General features: G+C 38.9%; 1 protein-coding gene across 1 annotated transcript; it reads left to right on the forward strand.

Moving 5' to 3' along the window:
• Positions 1–4486: 4486 nt before the first annotated feature.
• LOC119772351 (structural maintenance of chromosomes protein 5-like) lies at positions 4487–5443 on the forward strand. Its single transcript, XM_038268710.1, has 4 exons — positions 4487–4543; positions 4639–4703; positions 4783–4924; positions 5093–5443. The coding sequence occupies exons 2-4, from the start codon at positions 4645–4647 to the stop codon at positions 5357–5359; spliced, it is 468 nt and encodes a 155-aa protein (XP_038124638.1). The 5' UTR covers positions 4487–4543; positions 4639–4644; the 3' UTR covers positions 5360–5443.
• Positions 5444–19730: the final 14287 nt, after the last annotated feature.

Below are 19730 nucleotides of genomic sequence, written 5' to 3' on the forward strand. Positions count from 1 at the left end.
GGCTTACAGAGCAACAACATGCGACAGAAACACAATAAAACCGTCCTTTTCAAAGGGCATTAACCAAGCTATGTTTTTTGGGTCATTTTTTCATCTCTGTCTTCCATGTGTACAGGTGCTGGTCATAAAATTAGAATATCATGAAAAAGTAGATTGATTTCAGTAATTCCATTTAAAAAGTGAAACTTGTATATTATATTCATACATTACATACAAACTCATATATTTCAGATGTTTATTTTGTTTAATTTTGATGATTACAAATGACAACAAATGAAAATCTCAAATTCATCATATCAGAAAATTAGAATATTACTGAAGACCAATAAAAACAAAGGATTTATAGAAATGTTGGCCAACTGAAAAGTATGAACATGAAAAGTATGAGCATGTACAGCACTCAGTATTTAGTTGGGCCTCCTTTGGCCTGTATTACTGCAGCAATGCGGCGTGGCATGGAGTCGATCAGTCTGTGGCACTGCTCAGGTGTTATGATAGCCCAGGTTGCTCTAATAGTGGCTTTTAGCTCTTCTGAACTGTTGGGTCTGGTGTATTGCATCTTCTTCTTCACAATACCCCATAGATTTTCTATGGGGTTAAGGTCAGGAGAGTTTGCTGGCCAATTAAGAACAGGGATACCATGGTCCTTCAACCAGGTACTGGTAGCTTTGGCACTGTGTGCAGGTGCCAAGTCCTGTTGGAAAATGAAATCTGCATCTCCAAAAAGTTGGTCAGCTGCAGGAAGCATGAAGTGCTCTAAAACTTCCTGGTATGTGGCTGCGTTGACCCTGGACCTCAGAAAACACAATGGACCAACACCAGCAGATGACATGGCACCCCAAACCATCACTGACTGTGGAAACTTTACACTGGACTTCAAGCAACGTGGATGAAGTGCCTCTCTTCTTTTCCTCCAGACTCTGGGACCTTGATTTCCAAAGGAAATGCAAAATTTACTTTCATCAGAGAACATGACTTTGGACCACTCACCAGCAGTCCAGTCCTGTTTCTCTTTAGCCCAGGCAAGACGCTTCTGACGCTGTCTGTGGTTCAAGAGTGGCTTGACACAAGGAATGCGACAGCAGAAACCCATGTCTTTCATACGTCTGTGTGTGGTGGTTCTTGAAGCACTCACTCCAGCTGCAGTCCACTCTTTGTGAATCTCCCCCACATTTTTGAATGGGTTTTGTTTCACAATCCTCTCCAGGGTGCGGTTATCTCTCTTGCTTGTACACTTTTTTCGACCACATCTTTTCCTTCCCTTCGCCTCTCTATTAATGTGCTTGGACACTGAGCTCTGTGAACAGCCAGCCTCTTTAGCGATGACCTTTTGTGTCTTGCCCTCCTTGTGCAAGGTGTCGATGGTCGTCTTTTGGACAACTGTCAAGTCAGCAGTCTTCCCCATGATTGTGTAGCCTATAGAACTAGACTGAAAGACCATTTAAAGGCTTTTGCAGGTGGTTTGAGTTAATTAGCTGATTAGAGTGTGGCACCAGGGGCCATCAATTTTGAACCTTTTCACAATTTTCTAATTTTCTGATATGATGAATTTGAGATTTTCATTTGTTGTCATTTGTAATCATCAAAATTAAACAAAATAAACATCTGAAATATATGAGTTTGTATGTAATGTATGAATATAATATACAAGTTTCACTTTTTAAATGGAATTACTGAAATCAATCTACTTTTTCATGATATTCTAATTTTATGACCAGCACCTGTATACCATCACAGTAGTGTAGGTGGGGATTTCAACATGCTACATCTATATATACTTGTGAAGGGGACTATTGTACCAAATTTAATAGCAAATAAATTTCACTTTTATAATGGTTTAAAAATAGGAACTTTTGTGTAATTACTGATATATAATCCGAATAGTCTACATGAAACTTCACAGTGTAACCTTTAATTTGAAACCTGGATTATGATTCTACACCAAGAGGTTGCCACACAATAAGCCTTTTTTGTCAGTATTTCAAATTTATTATAACAGTAATATTTATATTATAAAAGTATTTATGTAAATATAAATAAATTAGGACTGTGAAATAATTAATCACACTCAAATAAAAGTGTTTATATATATATATATATATATATATATATATATATATATATATATATATATATATATATATATATATATATATATATATATGTATTATAATATATATATATATTATATATATATATATTTTATATACAATATATATATTATATATATTATATACATATATATATTGTATATATATATTATATATACAATATATATATATATTAAATATATATTATATATATACATTATATATAAAATATATATATATTATATATATATATATATTATATATACAATATATATATATATATATTATATATACAATTTATATATATATATTATATATACAATTTATATATATATATAAATATATATTTCTGGGACCATATATATATGGTTGCCATTCTGTACACTGAGTTTTAATAGCATATATTGATTTAACATAAATACCTTGTGCATGTGTATATTTATTGCACCTGTATGTTCTATTCAGTGTTCTTTTCATATGAAATTCCATGGTTATAATTATTCCTAAGTGCGCAGTATCACAACTACATGTCTGACTTTTGTTTAACAAACCAAACAGTTTGAGAATAGTTAGATAATTGAGGAAGTTATGGTTATTTCAGTACATGCGCCATTGAAAAACAATGCTACGAATGAGCGAGCTGCCTGTGATAAGATGGCCGCCACGTGCGGACGTCGACCCCCATTGGCCAGCAGCGCGGACGAGACATCTAGCCTTTATTATGGATATCTATGATCCAGACCCCTTGTCGCTACCCGATCCGTACCGGTAGCACGATCCGTACCATCAGCTCATTTGCGCCTGCGCGAACAGAATAACTTCCGGTGGCAATATTTCCTTTTTCTTACGTTTTTATTCTTTTGTATTTTTTAGAGGCATGGGTTTCTTTTTGTATATCTTTGTATTTTCGTCAATATTGCATTTTCTAAAAATAAAAAAACAGAAATACATAAAAAAAGTTTAATCGTCTTGTGATAGTTACTTTGACTGCTCTGAGCATGCGCAAATATACGTCACACAGCGTTTAAATTTAAATTTGTTTAAATATTTGATTTACTCTGTACTTAACGATGCACTCCAGCAGTACTGATCCCACAATGGATTTATTTGCTACCTTTCGATACCTGCAGTTTTTCATTGATAAGGGAACATTTCCCGAAAATTTTGATTTTTATTCCAGAAAAAAAAATAAAAAGGATGTCTCCACATTTTCAAGTTAAAGGTAAGAAAATTAAAAAGTAAAACCAGCCAGAAAAAATATTCATTTAATAATTATTTAGTTTATAAGTCCATTTAATGTTTAAATAAGAATGATACATTTTTTTGTCCCTGGGAAAGCAGTCTTTTCAATTTTAAATCCAATATAGAATATATTTCACAAGATTATGTTCTTATTTCCTTCACTTTTTATTCTAGCAAGCATGTTACGGTCAAAGTAAAAATATATATTTAAAATGTTAAATGCGATCATATTTTTTACAATTTTAAATTATTTATTTATATATTTTATCTTGTATGCTGTTTGGGTTACTGCATTTCTCTGGGATGCACAAAAATATCTGTATGCTTTAAATTTTATGTCTTTGCATAAAAAAAAAAACATAAAATATGTTTTATTTATACTGTTTTCATATCATTCCATCCAACCATTCTTCTAACAGACAGCAGACTCTTCTACGTTGGTCCCAGACGGCAGTTCATGCGGCTTGTGGTACTTTCTGAGAAAGAAAGAACATCTGTCTTGATGGAGTGCCACAATAATCCTGGTACTGGCAACCACAATGGCAGGAGGGCCACTCGAGACAGGGTTATTGCTGGGTATTATTGGCTCACCATCACAAAGGATGTTGATGAATGGGTAATGTAAAACAAATTAATTATGACTCATACCTTCCATCACCTTTAATTTTGAAGACTTTTAGCATAAAGAATGTAATACACAATTAGTAGAAGCTATAGGTTGTCTTTAGCTGATTTTGTTGTTTATCAGCCTGAATCAACTACACAAACAAATTTTCCTTTCAGGTCAAGCGTTGAAAACTGTAGCACCGGTTCTACATTCAATCAAGGTTCTAATTTTTTTAATTTATAGATTGAAACACAAGCACTGTTTTTATAAGTAAATATAACCCCTTTCCATTATATCTTTCTATTATTTGTTCTTTTATTGTGTGGTAGGTAAAAGAACCCTGGGAGGTTCTTGGATTGGACCTGATTTGGCCATTGCCAGAGACCTCTCTGGGACACAACTATGTCCTCACTATGACCGATCTGTACACAAAGTGGGTGGTTGCTGAACCTCTACGAACAAAGACCGCTGTAGAAGTTTGTTCAGCAATCATCTCTAAGCTGTACACGTTTGGCCTAGTTTGGCCTAGTGTGTGTTACAGTTATTTGATGTTTTACAGTATGCCCTCTGCATCAGCACATCAACCCCATTTACCTTTTCCCAGGTATGTTTATTTTAGTTTTTGGGGGGTTGATTACATGGAAATTCTTCTAGCCACTTGTAATTTTTATTATACTTGCTTTTGCCTGTTTTTTCAAGTGGGAGATGCCAACCATTCGCCGTTGGTGGTGCCTCCAGATAATGGAGAGGTTTTGCATTGAAGGGTACCTTCACACAGGAAACTTCAATGTCTTCTGTATTTTAGTTTACTATGTGCTAATGATCCTGTTGTTCCATTCAAAGGCATGGACAACGATTTGCTCACTGGACAGAAGAATCCTCCCATCTTCTTGAAGGAATCCTGGAACCGGTCTTTAGGGTTCCAAAGTCCACCAGTGCAGAGACTTCCCCCAGAAATGGTGATGGTGGAGAGGGCAATGCGAAGGTGTGTGTTTAATGTTTAGTGCTAGTGTAGCGAGGGTGAAAAGCATCAAGCTCCTGGTTCTGCTCTTTTCCTGATCACCTCTTTTGAAACTACAGAATTGAGTCACGTGTGTATATATATACTATATGGTATTTTACGTTTTTTTTATGTACGTTTTTCATACTTTAGGGACAGACACAGACCCTGAGGGACTTGCATAAAGCATGGGACTGGATTCAACAGCACAAAGCCTTATTCCGTGGGGAAATAGGAGAACCTGAAGTCTTACAGATGAGCAAGCCCAGGCAGAAAATGGCCCTTGAAGGATACAGTTCTGCAAAGGATCCCTTCTTAATTTCCTTCCAGTATCAGGAAGACATGGAAATGTTTTACATCAACTGTGTTGATGTAATGGGACTAAAGGTCAATACCATGTTTTGCGAGCATAGTTCTTAGAATGTTTGTATAGTCAGTTCTTAATAAGTTTTAAAGGTTTTCTTTCTCTCTCTGAATTATTTTATTCTCTGCCCAACTTTTCTAACTACCATTTTTTAATAATTTATGCTTTGGCTTTGTTATGTGTTCTTTGTTCTATTCCCTGTTTGGTTTTTGTAAAAAATAAACAATGTGGGCATTAATGACGAGGTCTTCTCCTGTTTTTGATGTGTACACCAGAGGGCGCCAAAATATCAACTGATAACTTTAACGTTCTTAAAAAATCTATTTTATACAAGAGTATTTGTGTTCAAGTTTATTATACAACTTTATGTAATGTAAAACATTACAATATGGATTATATATATATCTATATAGATATATATGTGTGTGTAAACAAAATTAATGTTATTAAGGAATAAAATACATTTTTTTTCTCAAATAAAAAAATAATAGAGTGCATTCACTCTATTATCATAGAGTGCATCAGATAAACGTTACGAAATAATATATTCCCAGACTGCTCTTAGCATGTCTGATGATGACGTCAAGCAATACAATGTGTTAAAGAAAAATGATTATTTTTTAGACTTTAATACAGTTAATCTTATGGCATGTGTAAACACTCTCACTTGAACATATTTCTTAATTTTGAACAAGGCTGTGTTAATGATTTAAAACTACTAATGGGTAAGTATTTAGAGCACAGGCCATGAAATGAGTATCTCCTGGGGGGTGAATAACAGTTAAGCCTGCAGGAGAGATTTCTGCTTGGTTTACAGAAGGTCAAAAGTGAGGCCCCCCGCATTCCACAAGCTGTCTGTGAGAGCTTATCTTGTGTTTTATGACCCTGAGAGTTCTAGATGACAGGACAAGCTTTCCGCCTTTTCTTGTTAAAACAAAGAAGCAAATGACCCCAGATGTTTGCAGTAAATTAGGTGAAGCTCAGTGTCAGAGATGGCTCTGGTTGGAGGACCGAGGGCCAGCCCTTTTTGAATGGATTAGATACAAGAGGATAAAGCTTTCTAAATAGAAGTTACAGATCAGATTTTGCTCTTGCAAACTCTCCAAAGATGTCTTGTACGTCTTTGCTTTATTTCCTTCTCTCCATTCATGTCAGGTAATGGAATGTATGTGTTGCAGGGTATAATACTCACTTGATCCTGTTGATATCGATTCTAATTGTTTTGATCATCTGCATTAATTTAGTTTGGTTTGGGGTGTGGAAGAGTTGATTTGGGTCGTTTGTCTGGAAGAGGGGTGTGTTGGCGCCATTATCAAAAGAGTCCACTAGGGGGACTAGTGCGCTCTTCTGCATATTCAATACAAGAGTAAGTGAAAGCGCACTGGTTTCATCCCTGCTGTTTCTTTTCTTACATTTTGTCCTTTTATAAGGTAAGAAATTATATGTAACTCTCAGGAGAATAACACATGGATGAATATTAGCCCTGTATGCATGAATTTGTTTGTATTTAGTTCAGTGTTTTAAACTTATGTGTGAATACTGTTTGGCTAATTAACCTAGCTCTGTTGCTAATGGCAGTAGGCCTCGTCTTTCGATTGGCAGTTTGATTTGTTTGAATTGTAATTATTACTTGTGATTCTTATAGACTACAAGCAGTGTAATTTGTATGTATTTAGTTCATAGTGTTTTAAATTGATGTGTGAATACTGTTTGGCTAATTAACTTAGCTCTGTTGCTAACGGCAGTTGGACTTGTTTAAATTTTATTATTGCTTGTGACTTTTATATAGTACAAACAGTGTATTCTTGTTTTTCATCATTAAGGATGCGTATTGTAAGAAAGGAGATTTATGTGTTCTGCTCTTCTGCATATTCAATACAAGAGTAAGTGAAAGCGCACTGGTTTCATCCCTGCTGTTTCTTTTCTTACATTTTGTCCTTTTATAAGAGCTAACATTTGGAGGCACCGCTGGGATCATTTGGCTAGAGGATCATTCCCAAACTCCTGTGGAACCCTCCTGCTGATCATCCCAAAACAACCCAAACCACCAGAAATCAGCGTGGAGGCCTTCAGCCAGCAGTTGGCAGGTTGTATCCTGAAGTGTGCACTGACCACTAGAGATCAACACAAATCAATTGAAGGCTGTTGGGCCCCATTCTGTTGCTTCTGAAATCCCAGGATAAAATGGAGTCAGAATTGGAAAATCTTCAGTTGGAAATAAAAGGAGCATTGTATAACTTAACAGTGGAACAGCTGATTGAAGTATGCATCACACTGCAGCTCTCAGCACCTGGAAGAGAACCTTTGACTAGTAAAACACGCAGTCGTCTAATTTCAAATGTCGTCAAATACCTTGAACGGGAGGAACTGGCTAGCCTTGAAGATGAAGGCATGTCAGAATATCTCAGCATCTGGGACACAATAAATAAAGTAAAGTCTGTTGAAGAGTCACCTAGAGTAGAAACTCAATCTGATGACCAGGAAAGGCTTCAAAAAGAAATAGAGGCGCTCAGATTGTCACTACAACAGAAAGAAAAAGAGGCCCAGGGTGTAATGGACAGAAAATATCTGTCATGCCCACGGGTTTCACAGATAAATGTGACTCCAACATTTTCAGAAAACCCAATGTGGCGCAAAGATTTCAAGATTCTTGGACAGATAGGAGAGCCAGGTCAGAAGGATCGGCTGACATTCTCTAGCCTGGCAAGACAAATTGAAAGTGGGCTTACCAAAGGCTATTCAGAGACAGATATCATTGATGCTGTTATCCGTGCTATAACACCTGGCCTGCAATTACGGAGCTATTTGGAGGGAAAAGAGACCCTTACCTTACCTGCTCTGCGCAGAATCTTAAGGTCCCATTACCAGGAGAGGGGCGCCACAGATTTGTACAAGCAGCTAACTTCTGAGGTTCAGTGCAACAAAGAGTCTCCTCAGAATTTCTTAATCAGGGCGATGGACCTGAGGCAGAAAATTCTGTTTGCCTCTCAGGAAGCAGAGTCAGCTTTAAAATATGATCCTGCTCTTGTCCAAAATCTATTTATGCATACCATCTTGACCGGTTTACAGAATGACAACATCAAGAGTGATCTTCAGCCTTACCTCACAAAGCCTGACACACCTGATGAACTGCTGCTGGAGAAAGTGAATATTGCTTGTACAAATGAAAAGGAGAGGCAGGACAAAAAGAGGCATGCTGCGCCACAAAGGGCAACCAGTGTAAGTACTGTCCAGACTGGTGAGCTACCCAGAGAAACAAAAACTTCAACCCAGCAAAGCCGATCTCAAATGTCCCCAGATGTGTTATCTGAGATCAAAGAAATGCGCTCTGACATGGTGTTATTAAAGGACCTCAGAGCTGAAGTGTCCCAAATCAGGGAAACAATTCAAAAAAACGCTAACGCACAGTCAAGGGAACCTCCACCAAGTTCAGAGCAAGTGTCTACCGCAAGTCCAGTGTTCTCACCCACAGAACAGTCCTTCAGGTCCATGTCCCCAATGATGCCAGTTTACCCTCAACAGCACCCAGAATTGCTGCGGGAGTACAGGCCTCTGTATGATCCAGGATGGATGAGAGGTACTGCACAATTTCAACAAAGGTTTGCCCCACAACGATATTACCAAAGGCAATGCCAGCAACCTAGATGCTTCGCTTGTACCCAGGCCAATGAGGAATATTGTCAGCATTGTTTCAGATGTGGAAGTACTGAGCACTTCAGGGCAGGTTGTAGAGCAGACAAAGCCGCTCATTCAACATATAGGGGATCTTTAAACTAAGTTGGGTTGCCTCAGTGGGGCGCGGGGCAACCAAAGCTAACCATAAGTCCCACGTTTGTGTAAATTGTAAAAAAAAAAAAGAAAGTGAAGAAGGAATTAAAACGATGCTCAACTTGTAAAACTGCACTTTATTGCTCAAAAACATGTCAGGAAATGCATTGGCCTGTTCACAAAATTGACTGCAAATCACACACATGTTCCAGTGCTAAACAAGTCAGGCAGCCATGTGAGCATTCTGAACCCAAAACTATCAGAGCTGCTGCTAAAGACCAAACTGTAAGAGAGTTAGTAGGAAAAAAATGTATTATCAAGTGCTTCCTGAATGGACTGATTACTCAAGCACTCTGGGACACAGGTTCACAAATATGTGCTATAGATGAGGTCTGGAAAGAGAATTACCTACCTGACATGCAGATAAGAGATGTTGTTGAGCTACAGGACCCCTTAGACCCATTACATATTGAAGCTGCTAATGGCACTGACATGCCATACTCTGGCTGGCTTGAAGTCCCTTTCAAGCTGACTACAATGGATGATGAGCTGCTAATACCTGTACTTGTGTTGAAAGGCAACAAACAGCAATGCCCAATCATTGGGTTCAATGTAATTGAACATCTTGTGCAGAACAACCAGAAAGGCCAATCAATAGATGGCAACATGGACAAACTTGTAAATGCAGTAAAAATCGCATTCCCTCATCTAAAACATAGTAAGGTAAAAGCCTTTATTTCTGCTGTCAGCCTTGGTCAAACATGTGAACACAGTGTGAGAACAGTAAATGAAAGAGTCAATGTGCCGAAACACACCACCATCCAAATTGTTTGTCGTATCCAGGCCTCAAAGTTCAAGGAGGCTAAAACTCTGCTTTTTGAGCCTCTTGTGAACCCACGGTGGCCTGAAGGATTGGAAATCTGCAATACCCTTGTATCAGTTAAGGCAGAAACAGCCCCAAAGGTTGTTTTAAGTGTTCAAAACCCCACAAACCATGACATTACACTTCCCGGCCGGACAGTAGTTGGAGCTGTACAGTCTGTAAAGTCTGTATACCCAGCTGACTTATTCAGCACAACCCAACCACCAGTAAGTAAATCTATCAATCACATCCAGGCCCAGAGCACCAGTGAAGGTGCACCCACAGATGGATGGTGGGACCCTCCCGTTGATTTAACCCACCTGGATGGGGGCCAGAGACAAATAGTAAGTCAGATGTTAAGAGAAGAATCTGAGTCTTTCTCCAAAACTGATGACGATATTGGCTGCATACACAACTTGCAAATGAATATTTCATTGAAGGATAATGAACCAGTGTCAAAAACATACCGGTCTGTGCCAAAACCTTTGTACAGGGAAATGAAAGACTACCTGCAGGACCTCATAGCGCAAGGGTGGGTTGAAAGATCCACATCTTCTTACTCCTCGCCAATTGTCTGCGTAAGAAAAAAAGATGGCACCCTGCGTTTATGTATAGACTACAGAGAGCTCAACAAAAAAACACATCCTGATCGTCATCCGATCCCCAGGGTTCAAGATATAATGGATAACTTGGGGGGAAACACCTACTTTTCATTGCTGGACCAAGGAAAAGCATATCATCAGGGATTCATGGACAGAGACAGCAGGCATTTAACAGCCTTTGTGACTCCCTGGGGTCTATATGAGTGGATAAGAATTCCATTCGGCCTTATGAATGCACCCGCAGCTTTCCAGCGCTGCATGGAGCAATGTTTAGCAGATTTGAGAGATGAAGTGTGTGTACCATATCTTGATGATGTTCTTGTGTTTAGCAGAACATTTGAAGATCACGTAAGCCATGTCCGAGCAGTGTTGCAGCGTCTGAGGCAGCATGGAATCAAGCTAAAGCCTAAAAAGTGCGAGCTGTTTAAAGCTGAGGTGCGGTACCTGGGCAGGATTGTGTCTGCTGAGGGCAACAGAATGGATCCAGCTGATACTGATGCTGTGAGAGCCCTAAAGCATAAACATCCTGTGAATGTTGGTGAGTTGAGAGCAATTCTAGGACTCTTGAGCTATTACAGGCAATATATAAAGGACTTTTCACGTATTTCTAGTCCCTTATATGACCTGTTAAAAGCACCCACAAGGCATGAGCCATTAATGAACAAAAAGGAAAAGTGGCCAACAAAAAGTGGCAACAGAGCTGTCTCATCCAGCACAATCATTCAGTGGACTGAAAAACACCAGTTGGTTTTGGAACAACTCATTGACTGCCTTGTCAACCCCCCTATTCTTGGCTTCCCAGATTTCTCACAGCCATTTGTTCTCCACACGGATGCGTCCAATCTTGGTCTAGGTGCCGTTCTGTACCAAAAGCAGAATGGAAAGCTCCGTGTAATTGCCTATGGGTCACGCACCTTAACAGTTGCAGAGAAAAATTATCACTTGCATTCGGGGAAGTTGGAGTTTCTCGCCCTTAAATGGGCTGTAACAGAGAAATTCAGAGACTATCTATACTATGCTCCATTCTTCACCGTCTATAGCGACAACAATCCACTCACATATGTGTTGTCCACTGCCAAACTAAATGCAACAGGATGTAGATGGGTTGCAGAGCTGGCAGATTTTAATTTCTCAGTGAAATACAGGCCAGGAAAAGAAAATGTGGACGCAGATAGTTTATCCCGAATGCCTCTAGATGTGGAGTCTTTTATGAAAGAGTGTTCAGAAGAAATGCCCTCTGATGTCATTGGGGCAACTACAGAAGCTGTGAAAAATCAAGATGAATCCAGTGTGTCGTGGTCCATGTGTGTCTCGGTACCTAATGCAGTTTTGACCCCTGACACGCCCATCATCCCGCTAACACCAGAACAGATCCAGGATGACCAAAGAAATGATCCAGTTCTGGGACCAGTAATCCAGTTCAAACTAACCGCAATCAAACCGTTACGTGCACATCTGAAACAACTTAGTCCACAAGTAAGGTGTTTGCTAAGAGAGTGGGACAAATTGGAAATTGATGAAAGTGGGGTGTTGCACAGAAAGACAACAAGCAAAAAACAACTCGTACTTCCAGAAAAACATAAAAGTACAGTGTTGAGGGAACTTCATGTTGAAATGGGCCACCAAGGGGTCGACAGGACATCATCTCTGATACGGGACAGATTTTATTGGCCATATATGCAGAGTGAGATAGAAAACTATGTCATGAGCAAATGTGAATGCCTCAAACATAAGAAACCCAGTCAGGAATCAAGGGCTCCACTCACCAACATCATAACAACTCAACCATTTGAACTTGTATCTGTTGATTTCCTGCATCTTGAGAAATGCCTCGGGGGCTATGAGTACATTCTGGTGATCGTTGATCATTTTACTCGCTTTGCCCAGGCCTATGCCACCACTTCCAAATCAGCTAAAACAGCAGCAGACAAGATCTTTAATGATTACGCCATGAGATTTGGTTTTCCCACCCGTATTCACCACGACCAGGGTGGTGAGTTTGAGAATCAACTGTTCACACAACTGAAAAAATACTGTGGAGTTGCTGGGTCCAGAACCACTCCCTACCACCCCCAAGGGAATGGACAAGTTGAAAGATTCAACCGAACATTACTCCAGATGCTCAGGACACTCACCGACAAACAAAAACACAACTGGAAGGATTCGTTAAACAAAATGATCTATGCATACAACTGTACTCGGAGTGAGGTGACAGGTTTCTCCCCCTTTCAGCTGTTGTATGGGCGTTCTCCCCGACTGCCAGTCGACATGCTGTTTAACTTGACACCAGAACAGACCGGCCATAATCATCATAGCTACATGGAAAAGTGGAAGCAGGGCATGGAGGAAGCATATGGAATCGCCAGGGAAAATGCCCAGAAGGCCGGTCTGAGGAGTAAGAAATTCTACAACAGCAAAGTAAAAAGCTCAGTATTACAACCAGGTGATCGTGTTTTGGTACGCAACATGACGCCTCGTGGGGGCCCAGGGAAATTGAGGAATCACTGGGAGGACATTGTTCATGTTGTTGTACGCCAGGTAAATGAAAATGTCCCAGTTTATGAACTGAAACCAGAAAAAGGTCAAAGAAGGTCAAGGGTCCTTCACCGCAATCTGCTCCTCCCATGTGACTCCTTACCCCTTGAGATCCCAGTCCGGGCCGGACAGAAGAGGAGAAAAGTGTTAAATAACAAAGGAGTGGAGCAGTCGGAAGAGGAAGAGGATGATGCTGACGAATACTATCCTGTGCTATTTCACCAGTCAGCCCAGCCTGAGAAAGAAAATCTTATGCCTGCAGGCACAACCCAAGAGCCAGGGGATGTCTGGTTCGGGGAGAGCACAGTTCCTGAAATGGATCACAAACAAGGAGAAACAACTTCAATGAAGTATGGAGAGTCTGGCGCTTGTAATGAGGAACAAACGACGGAGGATACCACTGAACAACCTGTTTCACCTGGGATCATCAGAGAGGGAGTTCAGGCTCCCGAGGAAGCCCAACGACCTCAACGGCTTCACAGGAAGCCCAAAGTTTTTACATATGAGAGACTTGGATCTCCAGTCTGCTACAACCTAAGGACTCCACCACAGCCCACACACTTCACAATGCCATGGATGAACATTGTTTACCCGTACTACATCTCATATGACTATCAGCGATGAGAGCACAGGAAATGGTGCACCAGTGAGCTGAAAGAATGGACACACAATTGGTTCATAATATAATGGACGGTTTATTGTGACACTCACAATGAGGGACTATTCCCTATGTGAACTGACACATTGGTATCCAAGCCACACCATACTTTTCAACGAACTCTTGTTATGAACTCACAGGATGACCACTAAGATGATGGAGAAGTAGTGACTTTCAGGTTTAGAACATGGACAATGGGTGTTTACCCTCAAAAGGAAAATGTATGAAAAGAGTTCCAGTCTGTAAGTAGATTGAATGGCTTAAGGAATATTTTTATCATTGACGTTTTGCTTCACATGTTGTTTACTACTTTCCCAACACTGCAAGAGTTGAGATGTTGGGGACAACATCTATTTTGTGAGGGAGTATGTTGCAGGGTATAATACTCACTTGATCCTGTTGATATCGATTCTAATTGTTTTGATCATCTGCATTAATTTAGTTTGGTTTGGGGTGTGGAAGAGTTGATTTGGGTCGTTTGTCTGGAAGAGGGGTGTGTTGGCGCCATTATCAAAAGAGTCCACTAGGGGGACTAGTGCGCTCTTCTGCATATTCAATACAAGAGTAAGTGAAAGCGCACTGGTTTCATCCCTGCTGTTTCTTTTCTTACATTTTGTCCTTTTATAAGGTAAGAAATTATATGTAACTCTCAGGAGAATAACACATGGATGAATATTAGCCCTGTATGCATGAATTTGTTTGTATTTAGTTCAGTGTTTTAAACTTATGTGTGAATACTGTTTGGCTAATTAACCTAGCTCTGTTGCTAATGGCAGTAGGCCTCGTCTTTCGATTGGCAGTTTGATTTGTTTGAATTGTAATTATTACTTGTGATTCTTATAGACTACAAGCAGTGTAATTTGTATGTATTTAGTTCATAGTGTTTTAAATTGATGTGTGAATACTGTTTGGCTAATTAACTTAGCTCTGTTGCTAACGGCAGTTGGACTTGTTTAAATTTTATTATTGCTTGTGACTTTTATATAGTACAAACAGTGTATTCTTGTTTTTCATCATTAAGGATGCGTATTGTAAGAAAGGAGATTTATGTGTTCTGCTCTTCTGCATATTCAATACAAGAGTAAGTGAAAGCGCACTGGTTTCATCCCTGCTGTTTCTTTTCTTACATTTTGTCCTTTTATAAGGGCTAACATATGTCTCTGTTGTTCTGCAGTTTCTGGTGTAGGTTTGTGCATTGTCTTATTTCTAAGTGTATGCATTGTCTTATATTGGATTAAACTCTGTAATTCTGTGATGTCAACATGCCTTGCTGATTTTCATAGTGACCACACGCAGCTCGCCGAGTGGACCTGGGGAAGGGAAGAAAATGAAAAGCCAACCTTTTTCCAAAGTTAACTATGTTAGAATATTTTCTTCCTTTACAATTGGGGGCTCGTGCCGGTTTTGGAGTCTCGGCGGACGGCTGTTTGGTCCTGATTGATCCGTTTCGGCCCGACGCTTCGGTGTGGTAAGACAGTATCTGATTATTTTTCAGTTGTCTGAAGCGCCGTGTGGTCGGACCGGGGCTGATTTGCTGTGTGCGGCCTCACAGAATTCAGATGCTGCAGAGGTAGATAAAATCCCTTCTAAAAGAGTCGGTTGTTTAAAGATTTGAATAAATACACATTACAGGGAACTGTGGCTAGTTCAAACAGAGCCTTTACGTTAACTCTGGCTTAAGCTGGGTTTTTTAAAAGAAGGTTTTATTGATTGATTAATTAATTAATTGATTAATTAATAAAGATTAATTAATAAAGATTAATTTGTTCTTTTTACCCTGAGGAGCAATGCCTGGGCCTCTAAAAAAAGTATTTTGGAAATTTGTGTATTGGTTAGTTTTGGCTTGTATCAGCCGGAGATTTCGACTCATCTCCAGTGGACTTATAATTATTTGGGTTAATTGGATCGAGTTGTATCACTCATGGAAAAGGACTAATAGCGGGTTAATTGGACCGAGTTGTATCACTCGTGGAAAATAAAGGACTAAAATAAATTATTTGATTTAATACGGGTTCAATCGCTCTCCCCAGCTGAAAAAGAAAAGAAAAAAAACCTTTTGTCACTGGGCGGATTGAGTGATCGAATAAACTAAATTGAGGCTTATTTTCGCCTCGAGCTTGACCCAGCTCTGAAGTGTAGGACTGAGAAGTTGAAATGAGAATAAAAGGGATTTGTAAAATTGAAATTGGACAATTAAAAGATGCGTCATACATTCTTTTAGCCGGCTCCTGACGTTTTCTTTTCTTTTTTTCTGTCTTTTCTTGACTGAACTACAACGTTGTCTGTGTTTCTGTGTTTTGTATGTTTCTTTGTGTTTGTGGCTGTGTGTCTGTCTTCCCCCGTTATACTGTAGCCTATGTCCCACCACGCGCTGCTGTCTATTCGTCTGTCTGTGTCTGAATTGTGCTGAGATTGTGCGGAAGTGATTTGTGTTTCAAGATTGTGTTCTGAAATATTGTTAAATATTTTTGCTGGATGTTGTATTACTAACTTTCTGTTAAAATGTGCTTCTGTGGGACAGAGGTGTCTCCGTTTTGGATGCAAGTTTTGTTTCACAGCAGGGGGACTGATTGACCCCCCTTATTTGCATTTTGGGAGTGCTTCAGTTCTGTGCTATTTCCAGCTCACGCTTTCAGGGTTCTTGGATTTTGATGTGAATTGCTTTAGGACTGTGTTTTGTGTTGAAATGAAAAGTACAAAATAACAGATTTACAGATGTTTTTACTTTCTCAGCGGGTGAAATGTGTTGCATCAGTTCCAGGGTTGAGCACTGGAATGATCCAATTGTTTATTACAATACTGTAACATTGACAATCACTTAAATTTCTAGGTTTCCTGACACAGGAGGGAACACCCTCACTGATTGGAACAGGAGAACATATGGATGTTTTTCTGCTTAACAGTGTTTTCTACACTGTTAATGTGGGACATGTTGAAACACTAATGAATGACTTTGTTTCTTGTAGGACGATCTTCGTGTGCAGCCCATTTCGCATATTACATGACCACATGAACGGTTTTTGGGTTTTCCTACAGGGGGTCTAGGTAGCCATTTAATAACAGTGGGCTATCATGAAATACGGTTGTGTGTATAATTTGGAGTTTTTTAAAAGGTTCACTCAAAACTGAACAATATTAGAACTATTGGATAATAATGTCTTTTTATTATTTTTTTCAACCATGGTGTTATAATATTTGTGTTTAAGACTTTTACAGGATGAATTTTGGTTTGAAATCTGGGGTAACATCCTGCATCTTTCTTACAATGTGTTGATGAGTCTGCTTGAGTGTGAATGAGAGTGAATGTGTAGGCAGATGGCTTTTAATGGGTTTTAGGATGCTCTATGTAAACATGACCTCAGTTTAGTGTGTAGCTGTGTGATATTTTTCTTATTTTAAACTATTTAGGTACACTGAAGGTTTTGTTTCATAAATATGTTTTTATTACTGCTTTAAGGGACAATTTTAAGGTAATGACGACTTCATATTTTGCTGTCACGATCTGGTTAAAGCTGAATCATCTGCTTGTGCAGTGAAATTAATATGAAACGAGAATTCAGCCTTGGTTTAAAGCAGATAAATGTAGTTATTAGGAAACTGTGTTATCCACTTTGACTAATAACACTAACAGACTAACCTAAATTCTAACTAACTAAACTTGGTTTATATTTCTAATGGGTAACTGATTGGACATGTTGAAATTTTAGCATAATGGGGGAAAGTTCTTCCATTTTTGTTTTTCCACCTCTAAATTGTTTTTCTTTGGGAAATAAGAAAACACAGGGGGATGTTATAAAGATAAGACATTACAGATGGAACTTTGAAATTTACATAATCTCAGTCTAGTTTGAATACTAAATGGAAGATTTGGAGAAATGGTGGAACATCTTATAAAATTTTGTTTTTTCAGCAAATTATTATATAACAGTGACATAGATTCCAAATTGTTTTCAAAATGATAATTTTATTATATCAACAGGGGGAGAAGGAGAAGTAGACCCTAATTCCTGGTAATTTTTTGGATATGGTTAATGGTAAATTAGTTAATCAATAATTTTGATTTTTTCGATTCAACAATAGTGAATTATGGATTTCTTTAATGTAGAGTCATATGGCCTTCCTGCTTTGCTAAAATATGATGTATGTGATATAGAAGCTTCTACTAAATTAGATTTGATCATCTAAAATTGAACGGTTTCAAATAACATCTATGCCATGTATATTTACATTTAAAATTGTTGATAGATTTCTGCATCACTGCTGACTTTGATTATATACAGTTGGGTGTAAATTGTTAATTTTGAGGGAAATTTTGGTTAAAACTGCTATGAAATTCAAATAAAATGTAAATAATTTCTGACATTTTGAAATAGGACTTTGTCTTGAAGCGTGGGACAATGATAAGGATGTTTGGTATTTAGTAGAACAATATGAAATTCATAACTATTTGACAAAGTGCAATTCAATCACAACTTTTATTGGTATCAGTACTAGGACATTTTATAGTTTATTCTAATTCTTTAATGAGTTTGTGAGGTTGTGATTTTAGAATTTGTAGTTGATATTTGGCACAAGCAGAGTGAATGTCATCGAGGTATTGACGTTTATTGATGTTGAACAGTAAGTGTCATTATTTTCTTAATTCTGGCACATCCGATCGTGGACTATTTTAACAAATTTCTGTTTATTCTTTTTGCAGTTCAGGATTTGGGGCAGTTGGCCGTTTGTGCTATAACAACAACAAATCTAGAGCCACACGGGAGGATGCATCACAAGATACATTTTATTTATAATAGTGAAAGTAACAAAATGTGGCAAATATAAGTTTTGCTTTTTAATTACTTTGTATTATTTTTTCTCTGGCAGTTCTCCTTCCTTCTGACTTGATGGCAATCTTGGGGGAAGGGTCTTTGAGCTCAGAGATCATGGGAAGATGTATTTGAAGGGATCTTCTTGATTACCGCATCAGACCACTGTTGTTGCTGAACAAAGAACTGTGCCCATCTTCTGCTGGACTGTTGTATGAAAGCCAAACGCTGTTGAGCGATTACGAAGGTCAGTGAAAGCGGACTGTTCTCCTGCTGTACATGATGATGCTGCACGTGATTGCAAAGTGCTGCTCATAGGACCTGGCAACAGATGTCTCCTTTGACTGTTGCTTTTCATGCCTGGCTGAAAACAAAAGGGACTCAGGCGTTATCTGTGGGAGTCTTCTATGGCTGGGAATCAGCAGTGAGTCGGGACCACAAAGATCATAGCCTTTTGTCCAAACCTGGACGGGGGTTTCAGTAGATGACTGGTCTGCTGGTTTCTATGTCCTGCTCTGTCGACCACGAAAGGCTGACCAAAGTTCATTAAAGCGGGACTGTATCCAGATGTTTCTGCACTGCTGGAATGACTGCTATTCTGGACACCTTCTGATTCAGCAGATAAAGAATTGGGGCATGGCAAGTCGCTCAGCGGTGGTCCTGTTGTGTGTTCTCATGTTTGATCCTGGATTCTCACCTCTGATCATGTGACCTGGGCGCCAAAGCCCACTCCTGGGGTTCCCTTCAGTCTGCAGGTTGGAGACGAAATGGGTGCCAACACAACTTGGTAGTGGTGAATAAGTTCTTTTCTTTAAATTTTTGTAGTGTGTGATGCCATTGTTCTCTTCTTATTTTAGATATAGCACTGCGGCGCCCTGTTTTCTTCACGTCCTGCAGCCCTGCAGTGTAATTCTAAGTGTTGAGGACACCCCATCTCCTGGGGTCAGAGGTTTTACAATGCAGTTGGGGGTTGGTGTGCACCAACTGTTACGACACTGCATTCCTCCATGATTCACTCTGTTTGTCTCAAAAAAATGCTAATGTGTTTTTTTTCCCTTCATGCCTCAAAGAATGGGCAGGGACTAATTATTGCAATTACATATTTTTTTTTAACTATAGCTGAATTGCATTGTGTGTTACGCTTCATCTACTAAGGAAGATGATCTAAATTTTATTTACATAGTACAGAGGCTA

The sequence above is a fragment of the Cyprinodon tularosa genome, unplaced genomic scaffold, assembly GCF_016077235.1.
Source record: "Cyprinodon tularosa strain WSP-4 unplaced genomic scaffold, ASM1607723v1 ctg71, whole genome shotgun sequence".
Classification (NCBI taxonomy): Eukaryota; Metazoa; Chordata; class Actinopteri; order Cyprinodontiformes; family Cyprinodontidae; genus Cyprinodon; species Cyprinodon tularosa.

Bases quoted from the DNA above. Each gene is read 5' to 3' on its own strand.
- LOC119772351 (XM_038268710.1), top strand. From the start codon at position 4,645: ATGCCAACCATTCGCCGTTGGTGGTGCCTCCAGATAATGGAGAGGTTT. The intron at 4,704-4,782 runs GTACCTTCACAC...TTCCATTCAAAG, and splicing joins GAGAGGTTTTGCATTGAAGG to GCATGGACAACGATTTGCTC. The intron at 4,925-5,092 runs GTGTGTGTTTAA...TTCATACTTTAG, and splicing joins GTGGAGAGGGCAATGCGAAG to GGACAGACACAGACCCTGAG.